General features: G+C 41.4%; 1 protein-coding gene across 1 annotated transcript; it reads left to right on the plus strand.

Annotated features, from left to right (window-relative positions):
- The first annotated feature begins 4,924 nt into the window (after nt 1–4,924).
- On the plus strand, nt 4,925–7,439 carry LOC139977981 (uncharacterized). Its single transcript, XM_071987874.1, has 4 exons — nt 4,925–5,006; nt 5,416–5,700; nt 6,291–6,380; nt 6,811–7,439. The coding sequence occupies exons 1-4, from the start codon at nt 4,925–4,927 to the stop codon at nt 6,849–6,851; spliced, it is 498 nt and encodes a 165-aa protein (XP_071843975.1). The 3' UTR covers nt 6,852–7,439.
- Nucleotides 7,440–12,461: the final 5,022 nt, after the last annotated feature.

Raw genomic sequence — 12,461 nt, forward strand, 5'->3', positions numbered from 1 at the left:
TGAATAGCAAAATGTCCTCCATCTAAATTTTGGGGAAATGATTCTACCCGCCGTGGAACACTTGATTAAATCATTTTTTTAAAACTTTTTATGCAGGGTTCTTGTCCAGTTCATGGTCATTCTCTGTAAAATGATTACTTGGCAGATTTGCCATTTGAACTTTGCCACAGTTTGTGTGTGGAATACGACATGTGAGAATTACTTAAGTTGTTAGAGCCAATTTCGACTTCGATCTGTTAACGTTGCTCTGTGCTACTGTTATGAAAATGTCATAGGCGTAGGAAGGTACTTTTGAGTGGGGGGGCTGAAGACTGATGGCCGGCCTGGGGAAGGGGTCTAAGGGGAGGGGGTGCCCCCTCCCCTTTGGAATTTTTTGCATTTCCAGGTGACCTCAGATGCAATTTGGTGCAATATAGCACACTTCAACACCCACTCCATTTTGTTAACTTAATTTTGTATTTTCACCTGGCCTTAGATGCAATTTGGTGCTCCAAATGAGATTTTTTTCTCATTTGGAAATGAAAAGGGGTTTTCTGACTTGCGGAGCGGGGGGCGGAATGATACTTCCGCCCCTCCACATTTTTCACTGGGGGGGCTGGCGCCCCCCGTACCCCCGGTTCCTACGCCCTTGTATGAAATAGTACTACTGCCTCTTTGATGTTCTCGAAAAACTCCATCGAGAGACCGTACAGGCCCCTTATATATTTATCTAGGTCGAGAAACTCAATTTGTGAGGGTGACCCACTGCTATCATAGCGTAGCGTTTCGTAATGTTCTGTTTTTTTCCTTCTTATACATCAACATTATTCGAAGATGAGGTTTGCAGGGTCGATTTTTATATCGGACTGGAAAGTGGGGGAGGGGATGATTGTGTAGACCATCCCCCTTGACCAAAAAGTGTGGGAATTTTATCCCACCCATCCCCCCCCCCCCTGTGATGTGCGCCCCTGCCTACAAATGACAGGAGGAGACGGTGTAGGGACATCTATTTATTGTTTTTGCAAAATACCAGGTGATTTTGCATTTTTTAAAGACATTTTGGGCGGGTGGGGTCTTTTCCAAGACGGACCATCATGACACTATTAGAGTTCCTATATAAAGGAACTCTAGACAATATTTAAGTTGAGCGCCATCATAGTCAGTTGCCAAAAGTGCCTCTCATAATGTCGGAATGTCCCTTCCCAGGTAAGTTTCATCTAAACATTCATCTAAATCTTCCAAAACAAGAGGTACATTAGAACAATATTATCCGCTAAAATATAATTTTATGTTACTTAGTTCTGGTTTATTCAATGTTTTACACAAGTAGGCCTAATTGAAGAGTAAAGGCACGGTAGGGATTCTAATAGTAGCCGTAGCATATGTGTGCTGAGCATAGGCGTACGAGGCGGGGGAGCAGACTGCCCCCCAAATTTCCAGAGGACAAGAAATTCGGGCAAAAGTCCTGAAAAATTCGGGCAGCCTAAGAGGAGAATTTTTTTTTTTCCTCTTAGGCTGCCCGAATTTTTCAGGACTTTTGCCCGCATTTCTTGTCCTCTGGAAATATATATATATGTATATATATATATATATATATATATATATATATATATATATGCAGTAGCTTGCCCGAATCTTTTTCAAATTTTTGCCCGACAATTCCATGATTTTCTTTATTTAGCATCATGATGAATATTTCCGTGTAACACCACCGTAAGCGCAGTTCATCTGGGCTACCACGCTTTTTGCACGATCAATTTTTTTTCTAACTAGTCAATTGTATACCTGGACCAAGGGTGGCGGAACCGGGGGGCACAGGGGTACGTCCCCCCCCCCACTTTTCCTCAGGTTAAAAATTGTGCCTTTTTTCTACATAAAAATTGAGGTGCCTCAAGTTAGCAAGAGGCCAGGGAACCAGAATGAACACTCGGGAAGGGCCGTTTCCGGCCATCTGAGGGGTTTGTAAAACCAAAAATTTGCTAGTACGCTCCGCGCCAACCGATGGTGGCGCTCCGCTCAGATAGTCGTGCATACAACTTTGTAAATCCTGGCTAAGCCCGTGACATTTAATGAATTTCTGTGGGTCAAACTCAAAACTATTTCGAATGGGAAAAAATTTGTTAAGATATTAACAAGAACAAAACTCTAATTCGGAAGATTCCTACATTAGCAACTAGCATGATTTCACCTCATTTTGTCTCAAAAGAAAACTTGTTCTTTGTTTCCCAATTTGCGCATTGGATATTGCAGTGTTAGTATGCATATTTTCCTTGAGGGCGGGGGGGGGGGTGGCGTTGATGGAGTGATGTGTATACACAAATAAGATAATACAATAAGAGTTATAAAGGGTACTAAATATAAGGCTGCATCAGTCCAATCGAATTTCTGCAAAGTGCCCTTTGATGTCGGTGCCCCCCCCCCCAGATTAAAAGTGCTTCTGCCGCCCGTGACCTGGACATACCCAACATGAGTGTATATAAGAAACATTTTCTTTTTCATGGATGGTGGGGGGGGGGGGGCGGGAGTGCCTACAAGCCTAAAAGTACAGGTTTATCATATTCTTTGTTACATTTTATAATTTTTGTGAGACAAATTGCAGTCTCACCCGACACAGCGACATTATCCCGCCTACGTTTCGTTGAACAATGTATGTTTTTCTGGAGGTAGCTGAGTACTGTGTTAAAATAATAAATAAGGTAACTAAATAGGAGCTTAAAAAATATAGTGTCCCATTTTTCCCCTTCAAAGTGATGTTACCATTTTTTCTTCTTCTAATTTACCAAATTTTTGGGGAAGTGTAAATTTCTAAAACGTGAGATTATAAAATAAAGAATGTTTTGGATGTACAGTAACTTGCAAGGCCTCAGAAGTGCCGTTTCCGGCAATCTGAGAGGCATTGTTTGCCAAAATTTTTCTTGTACGCTACGCGCCAACCGATGGTGGCGCTCCGCTTAGATAGTGTCACCGGAACTTTCGGGCACAAAAAGTTCTGCTCCCCCAAACTGAAATGATCCCGTACGCCTATGGTGCTGAGTGGATGCCATATGGGGAATTAAGGTGTAAATTTAAGTTATTAGGTTCGTGTAATCATTAGGCTACTTGTTTTACATGCCACCAACTGGGGTTGGCGGGGGGGGGGGGTGCGGTGAGCTGAGTGGGTGGGCCGTGTAGGGGACTGGAAAGGCCGCAGCCCCCTATAGTTAATATATTGAAAAAGGCCCCGTGAAATAAGGAGTACAAAATAGCGTTATAAGTTATAACTCCCTATATGGACTCGTCATGAATGTTCATAATTTACAAATAACATCAATGATTTTCATTCAAATGGCTATTACTTAGATACCATTAAATTGGTGCTATAATCCAGTAACAGATAGACAAGATCCACTGACACCCTTCACCCGTAATGTACGGTTAACACTAGAACCCGACGAAGGCTTCTCAACATATGGAAAGCCTTGCAACTCTTTCTCATTAAGGTTTTCATCTTGTCTTTGTTTTTACTCTTCGAAGAAAAACAAGAGTATTGTAAAAAAAAAAAGAGCTCGAACGAGTGCAGTTCATCGACAACAATAGCTGCAGTGGACTGATGAAGATCCAGCAAGGGATTTATATATATATATATATATATATATATATATATATATATATATATATATATATATATATATGCCCGGGTTCGAATCCCGGTGAAGGTTGGAAGTTTTTTCACTGTTCTGAATTTTTCAATTCACAACGATTTCAATTGCCATATATTATATATATATATATATATATATATATATATATATATATATATATATATATATATATATATATATATAGATATAGATATAGATATATAGATATATATATATATATATATATATATATATATATATATATATATATATATATATATATATATATATATATAAATATATGTATATATAAATAGAGAGAGAGGCGGAGAGAGGAGGAGGTGGATGGAGAGGGGGTGGAGAGAGATGGCGTATATAAATAACCATGTTTATTTTATTTTTTTAAACCGAAAATATAAAGCATAACATTTTTAACATGTTTTCTCTACCTTTGACCTTGTTCCCATATAAAAGATACACACACCGTCATGATGCATATATACAATTTCACAAATACGAAAGGAATATGGTTTGGTTTTCTGGGTTTTGACACCCAACGTAAATGGCTTGATCAGTTTCTACTGTCAATTAGCAGTGTAAACTGAAGTGTGATGTAATGCTGCAGTACATGTTTGACCTGCAACCAAATGATGGAAAAATTACTTACAGACGAATTGATTACAATGGTTGTTTCAACTAGAGTTTCTTTTTAAAGGAACTCTAGTTTCAACTAATGACTGGTTAGGAGTCTAAGCAACTGTCTCCGTGCTTAACTATGGAAACTATGGAAAAAATGGATACAGTTTGTGACCCACCAAAACGGGAATCCAAAAGAAATTATGTCATCGACAGAGAGTGACACAACCGGGCGTCTATATGTGCTAAATATAAAAGATATCCACCCAAGCCTAATCGATGGTTACGCCTCTCCTTACTACGCCACTTACACACCCCAGAGACCCGACAAAAACAATTCAAGTTTTGACGGATAACGGGCTAACGTTGAAGTCAGAACGTTTTGGATATGTAACAGCTAAATCAGTTGTCTGATTACGGCGGAAGTTAAAGTTGAAAGAGCGGGCTTAAAAAACAATGTCACCCAAAATATTAATGGCTTGGAATTACCCATTAATTTCAGATTTTCTTTTCATTTATATATTAAGCAAAATGGACGTGCATGTTTTTCAAACTATCAAGAGCTGCAGTTTTGGTTTCGTTTCCTTTTCATAAGTCCCTATTATCTTGCTTTCAGTTTGGTATTTTACCTTACAGCGTACAACAGAACTACACTTTAACCTACTTTACTGTTTGTGGCTAAGGTTGCAATGGCTGCCCTGCAACCACCAAAACTGCTGTTGTTCACCATGTTTGCATTCATAACGGTGAATCTGATAACTCCTTGTTGTGGTAAGCAATTTAAACACTAGCATACTTACATTTCAGTTTTGAAATTGTAATAAACCAAGGTTCTTGCTTAAAACGTTTATTTGTTTTTAAATTCAGTGGCTTTGTTAAAAACAACCTCTTTAAAATGGAACTTTAAAATGGAAGTTGAGTTCTATACTAAGACGTTTAATAGCAGTACGACATTCCTGTCTGCAGCAACTCTAGATAACGACCTGTGCGGTTCCGTAGTCTGGTAGCGAATGAATCTTACCTTACTGCAGCAAGAAGTGAAGATACAAGCTTTAAATAGTCAGGTCGTTTGAATAAGGAATGGTGGTGCGGAAGGTCGGTGGGTATAAATTCGTTGTGTACAACGATCGCTGGTTTATTGCATCATTTAACGAATATTTCTAATGTTCTTTCGTTGCAGCGATTTCTGAGGTATATGTTGCTGAAGGCGGTGTCATTCATCTTAACTTTAGTTTCAGCTATAATGGCTTTGGACGTCTAGAATTACGACACAATAACAACGCTGTTTTTGTCAGACGGTCTGACATTACAGAGAGTAATTCCAGAACACCTCTTTTATTGTTTGATATATCCTACGAAATAACGAGCTTTACAATCACAGACTTCGTATCTTCGGACAATGGCCGATATATCTGTTTGTTAAATGGACAAAAACAAGATCCTGTGTACGATCTATCAGTAATATGTAAGTAGCAATCCTATCATTTTAAAACCCTATATTCACAATAGTTACATATATATATATATATATATATATATATATATATATATATATATATATATATATATATATATATATATATATATATATATATATATATATCTATATATATATATATATATATATCTATATATATCTATATATATATATATATATCTATATCTATATCTATATATAGGCACCGGTTCGAATCCCGGTGGAGACTGGAAGTTTGAATTATCAATTTATCTACTTATTTTTATGGCCAGTTTTTATTTTTTTAAGTTTCTAAATCAAATATTTGCCAGATGTGGCACATATGAGCACCTTGATAGAGATAAACAGTCACTAAACTAATTAAACCATAGAAGTAATTTTTAATTCACACGGGAAGGGATGTACCCCTGCTAAGGGTCACCACCCCAACCCCGCCCGCGCCTTAATGAATTTCACACGAAACCTCAAAACCATTAGCAAAACCTTGCGTTTAGAGCTACTTATAGAAATCATGTTATAGCGCCAATATGCTTCAGAAAGCAGCATTTAGTGTTTAAGTTTTCATTTGTTTCTGTTAGGCGCAGAATTTGTTTGGACCCAATATTGTAAAATTGCCAAACCCCACAACCATAAATCGGAGTGCATCCAAACTTGGGATACAGTGGTGGGTGAGTAGCTGGTACATGTAGGCCTCAATGTTGAATGGCTGTCTATATATGCCCCATAAACGTCTGGGCGCATTGGTAGGCCGGTGGGCCCAGAATTTTATTTCCACCCCAGATACATTTTGGTACACATTCGTTTGGTCCAAATTGTTGAGCCCACATTTTGGGGTTATATATTTTGGAGTCAGTTTGTTTGGGCGGAATAGTTTGGGGATCATTCAGGCGCCAAGTATATTACACTATGTCACTAAATATGCTTTATTAACATGATAACTTATTCCTGATACCTTCCTTAATACGTTGCTATAATAGTCAATAGATAGTCATTTGGTGTGCACAAGTTCATGCATATTACCATGTAAAGTTTACCACACTATGAATATGTTTAGACATCGGAAACACTTATCTTGTTCGTTTTCTTTTTCTATGTAAGGGGTGACAGTCATCCCAGTGTACAATATGAAGATCGCATGATTCTCGTTCCATATTGTCCCATGACATCACAAATACGTACCAAATCTGACGTTTAATGAAAATTTACTTTTTCCTTTGGCATCGGAACCAACTCAATGGCCCACAAGTTTGAACAAACGGCCCAAGGATTTGCACTAGGTGAGTTAAAGGACCCTTAATGCCCTAGGTGTAAGTATCCTACCGGTCTATGACATGTACATTCTTCAATTCATATTAGTGAGATTTAGGTTTTCTTGGCTCTGCTCTCGAACATTTTTTTTTCTCTGGCCTCGGATTGCAAACGAATCTAGAAAGCAATGGACCAGATGTGTAATATGTGGTTGCGAAGTGGTTGCAAAGTGGTTGCAAAGTGGTTGCAAAAATTATAAGATTAAAAAAAAACACTGTTGAACCTTTGATAGTTCTTGCGTATCTATCTACATGGTATTATAACAATGTTGTGACCATCTTTGTAGTAAGATCAAATACGAATGATGCTACATAGTTGGAGTTATTAAAGTTACATTACCCCAATGATCGAAATCTTTATTCAATTAAGGTCATCAGTTTTGGCCCCAAAATATCTGAATCTTATAAATTGCTTAAACAATGAACGAAAGTATACCATATTTTTTTGAGAGAATCTGATCTTCGAAGTTATTTCCAAACAATTTGAGCCACGTTCATTTAGATGCTCCGACTGTAGAGGACTGTTAATGTTATGTTCAAGTGGTAAAGACTTGGGATATAAGCATTTTTAGGTTCGAGCCCTGGCCAGATCATTACGTAGTGTCCTTGGGCAAGTCATTTTATCTCCATTGCCTCTCTTCACCCAGGTGTATAAATGGAGACATGCGAGGTAACTTGTAAATAAAGTTGTTTGCGCCGGTTTGGGGCTGCATCCTATGGGAAGGCCTCGGGCTACAAGTAGATGTGGTGCACTGTGGTGCCCAAGAGAGATTTATTGAATGGTGCACTCTTTGGTGTGTAGGTGTGACAAGTTACCAATGACCAGGGTTAAGTTGTAAAGTCGTGTGAGAGGGCCTTGAACAAGACCGTCAAGCTTCAACTTTAAACTTCAACTTTAATGTACCTGAAGTTTGAAGGGAATCAGCTCACCCGTTCAGGATGCGCTTTTGACACAAAACTCGACACACACACGAACGCACACATACACGCGCCCACCCCGACACACACATACACACACACGATTTGAGCTCTCAGTCAGTCATGAACATCTACCCTGCGGTACCCTACCATGAGTAGCCCCCGAGAGCAGCTAATCGGGAAATTATCCATTACCACGAAAAAAGTTGCCATAGCAACTGACATAGCTGTATCATCGGAAATCATGAAACGAATAAATAAACCTAACTGTTAAAAACGTTCGGTAGCTCTAAACCAAAATTTCAGGTCTAAGGTGAATCATGTTTACAAATATGTAACGTCATGTTTTTAGTTAGCCTCCGTCACCCAGTTGTTTGTAGAAAATCACTTCGTTCTTAGTCATAGTTTGGATTACGGTATGTTTTCTATTACGAATTCTTTAAAGTTATGTTCTTACTTTATCAATTTATTTTTTTACAAACAGGAGATGGTGTCTTCGTTTATCGCGCTGGGTATTGCAGATAATGCCAGGTGATATGTTTTCTACATACATTTAGGGTATCTTCTCGATTTTATAGCTGATTATTAGGACAAATTTGATTTTTTTTCTTACATATTGAGCTTATCTATATTCTTATTGTTCAGGATTTACAAGATTGGGTATACATTGCTACGACTCAGTTATCCGATCGACAGCGCTGGAAACGACGTGGAACTAAATCGCATTTCGGGGCCTCTGGTGAAATCAGCATCTTCAGCGCATCGAAACTAGCTGCGCACATCAGAAAATAGGGTGCGCAATTCCATCTCTGTGCGTTTTTGGTACCTTCTTGCACTAAACCTGTCGTAGAATATGCCAAAAATACCGGTTAATATTATGAGCTCCTGTGTTTGTTAATTTATTGAAAGTGCTTGCGATGTGCACAATGCAAACAGCGTTTCCCATATACGTTTAATTTCAACCGGGAGCTATTAGTCAACTAAGCATACAAAAAACCATCGAACACTGTAATATTATTCCAAAATCAAACCCAATATCTGAAATAAAGATGAACTGAATTTGTGACAGTGTGAAATGTGTTGAAAAGAATAACAGATTTAGGTGCCCTGAAGACTCCATGTTTGATCTAAAAGTACAGGACAATTGAAACAATTGATGGTTCATACAAACTATTTTACAGAACAAACAAGTAAGTTAAAGTAATGTACTGTAGCGAACGAGTGTAAATATTTAGAGCCGAAATAAAACTATGATTTGTCTAGGTGATGTTCAAATTTTTTTTTTTTTCGTTTCTGTGCTGATGTCCTGTTTAAGCCGACCTTCTTCTTGTATTTGTTTTTGTAGAAGTGTTGTTTTGATGGGCGAGCGCGGCTACTTAGCCGGGTTTCCTTTGCTGCTTCTCGCCTACCTGTCTATCTGGGTCATGACCCGCGCTACCGTGATTTCCTGGAAATCTCTTGTTGCACGAACTGGCGCGCTCAAAGTAGAAGCAGAAACTCGTGCTTGGTTGGAGACGGTACGTGCGTTTGTGTCAAGAGTAGCATGCTCCCTAGTAAAGAAGAAGAAAGCAGAAGGTCTCAGTGTTGCACGGTAAGGGGTAACCATTTTGTTTTACTAAGTTGAGAATCAGGGAGCTCCGAATCCGAGGAGTACGGATACGCCAGGGGTTTCGGAGTATTGTTAGATTTGGAAATTTTGGGACCGGGATTTTGGTACCAAGAGCGAGTTCAGGATGTCGAGGAATCTTAGAGGCAGGCCTACGTAGGGGTAACGGGTGGCAGTTCGACTTGTCGTGTGACAAGGATGTTATCTGCTTAGCGAAGGCTGTGTAAAAGTGTTGTTGACAGGTCAATCGTGTGCTCTTAATTCCCGTGTGCTAGGGTGAGATAAAGAACGTCTAAGTGTACCGCCAGTGACGCATGAAGCTTCACCGGTTACGCAGGGAGTCGGTTACGCAGCTGAGATGAGAACCAGGAATTTGGAGGGTCAAGCGTAACCATTTCGAGCTACCAACCCGTTCAGCGATGTTCACAGCCTAGGGATTTCTTTTTCCATTGACGGTAGAGAATACAGAAGTCACCCCACGGACTGAAATACCGGAAGGGCAAGTCAATATACCGATTATTCCACAGGCGAAGAGATGCCGCTTCGAGACGAATGGAGAGGAGACGGAGGAGACGGAGAGGAGACGGAGAGGAGACGGAGGAGACGGAGGAGAGGAGACGGAGAGGAGACGAATGGAGAGGAGACGGAGACGGAGAGGAGACGGTGACGAATGGAGAGGAGACGGAGACGGAGAGGAGAGGAGACGAATGGAGAGGAGACGGAGAGGAGAGGAGACGGAGACGGAGAGGAGACGGAGAGGAGACGGAGAGGAGACGGAGAGGAGACGAATGGAGAGGAGACGGAGAGGAGACGGAGAGGAGAGGAGAGGAGACGGAGAGGAGACGGAGAGGAGAGGAGAGGAGACGGAGAGGAGAGGAGACGAATGGAGAGGAGAGGAGAGGAGACGGAGGAGAGGAGACGGAGAGGAGAGGAGACGAATGGAGAGGAGACGGAGACGGAGAGGAGACGGAGAGGAGACGGAGAGGAGACGGAGAGGAGACGGAGGAGAGGAGAGGAGAGGAGAGGAGAGGAGACGGAGAGGAGACGAATGGAGAGGAGACGGAGACGGAGAGGAGACGAATGGAGAGGAGACGGAGAGGAGACGGAGAGGAGACGAATGGAGAGGAGACGGAGAGGAGAGGAGACGGAGAGGAGACGGAGAGGAGACGGACGGAGAGGAGACGGGGAGAGGAGACGGAGACGGAGAGGAGACGGAGACGGAGAGGAGAGGAGAGGAGACGAGGAGAGGAGACGGAGAGGAGACGGAGAGGAGACGGAGAGGAGACGGAGAGGAGACGGAGACGAATGGAGAGGAGACGGAGAGGAGAGGAGAGGAGACGCGAAGGAATCACACTACCGAATGGACGATGAACGATCGAGACGATATAATCCGGATAACAGAGCAATCGTTACACTTTTAGCGGAACGTCGCGGATTAGGCCCGATGTGTTTGATAAAAGCACCCCATGGGAGGACTACCGAGCACAATTTGAACTTGTAGGAGAGTAAATCACTGGGGCGAAGACATCAAGGCAAAGTACCTGGCAGCAAGCCTTCGGGGCGAAGCACAATCCGTCCTAGCAGATGTAACTGCTAGTCGCAGGAGAAGTTACCATGCTCCAGTGGATGTCCTATCCTAACGTTTTGATCCAAGACGTCAAACCAAGCTGAAAGGTTTACAACTAAGGAATCGTACCAGAGCTAAGGGAAAGACGATACCCCAGTTGGCTCGTAATATCAAACGGCTGACATGCTCAGACTTACTTTTGGTTACCTGCCATCTGCAGGACCTCCTGGCCCGTGTTCACTTCATCGATGCGTTGGACGAGCCGAGACGAAGTTAGGGGTACGGACCATCAAATAGCTTCGATGGGGCATCCACTAGAGCATGGTAACTTCTCCTGCGACTAGCAGTTAATCTGCTAGGACGGATTGTGCTTTTCTCTATTTTTCACGAAGCGGAATCCCTCCGCCTGCGGAATAATGGGCTACTGTGTTGCCCTTCCGCTATTTGAGTCCGTGGGGTGACTTCTGTATTCTCTAACGTCAAGGGGAAAGGGATACCCTAGGCTGTGAACATAGCTGAACGGGTTGGTAGCTAAAAATGGTTACGTTTGACCCTCCAAATTCCTGGATCTCATCTCGGCTTGAATTGTAAGGACGTTGGTTGGAGGAACCAGATCAAATCCAACACTGGATCGATGGTCAGCATATTCGTATATCAGCAGCCACTTTGACTCTTGAGTCATATCTTCATAATTTGAGTGACCCCACGGGTCGTATATTTCCTCTCGACTGCTTTGAGAGTCCATTACTTAAAAGATACTACACTGCCACCAAATGTAACGTCTCTTTGAGTCCGTCAGGATCTTCTAACTAATTGACTCAACTCATATAATGCAAGTCTTAATAAGGACAGAATCTCAGAAAAGATAAGAAAACAGAATCGTTAACTTTCTCTGTCATACCTTGCTTGAGGCGTTTATTTTCAATGATAAATTCGAGGCGAACACTGACTGATATAATAATATGCAAAAATCAGATAATATGCAAATCATTAAATGCAGATAAAGCTGCTTAGAATTGATGGGGTTCTTGCGTACCGGTGTAAACTCTTCGTGCGTCAATGGCGTAACACTCGGTGCGTAACCGGCGTAAAATATTCGTGCGTCACTGGCGTAACCTGTGCGCAACCGACGAAGCATCGTGCGTCGATGGCGTACCACTTCATGCAATAACGGCGAAACCTCGTGCATCACTGGCGTTACACTCGGTGCGTAACCGGCGTAAACTATTCTTGCGTCACTGTCGTTACACTTGGTGCAACACTCTGCTTTCTTCTTCTTTACTTGGGTGTAGGCTACAATTCAAACACAAGTATTGACGCATCGTCGTCTCAATTAGGAGTCCCGAAACAA

The sequence above is a fragment of the Apostichopus japonicus genome, chromosome 12 (assembly GCF_037975245.1).
Source record: "Apostichopus japonicus isolate 1M-3 chromosome 12, ASM3797524v1, whole genome shotgun sequence".
Classification (NCBI taxonomy): domain Eukaryota; kingdom Metazoa; phylum Echinodermata; class Holothuroidea; order Aspidochirotida; family Stichopodidae; genus Apostichopus; species Apostichopus japonicus.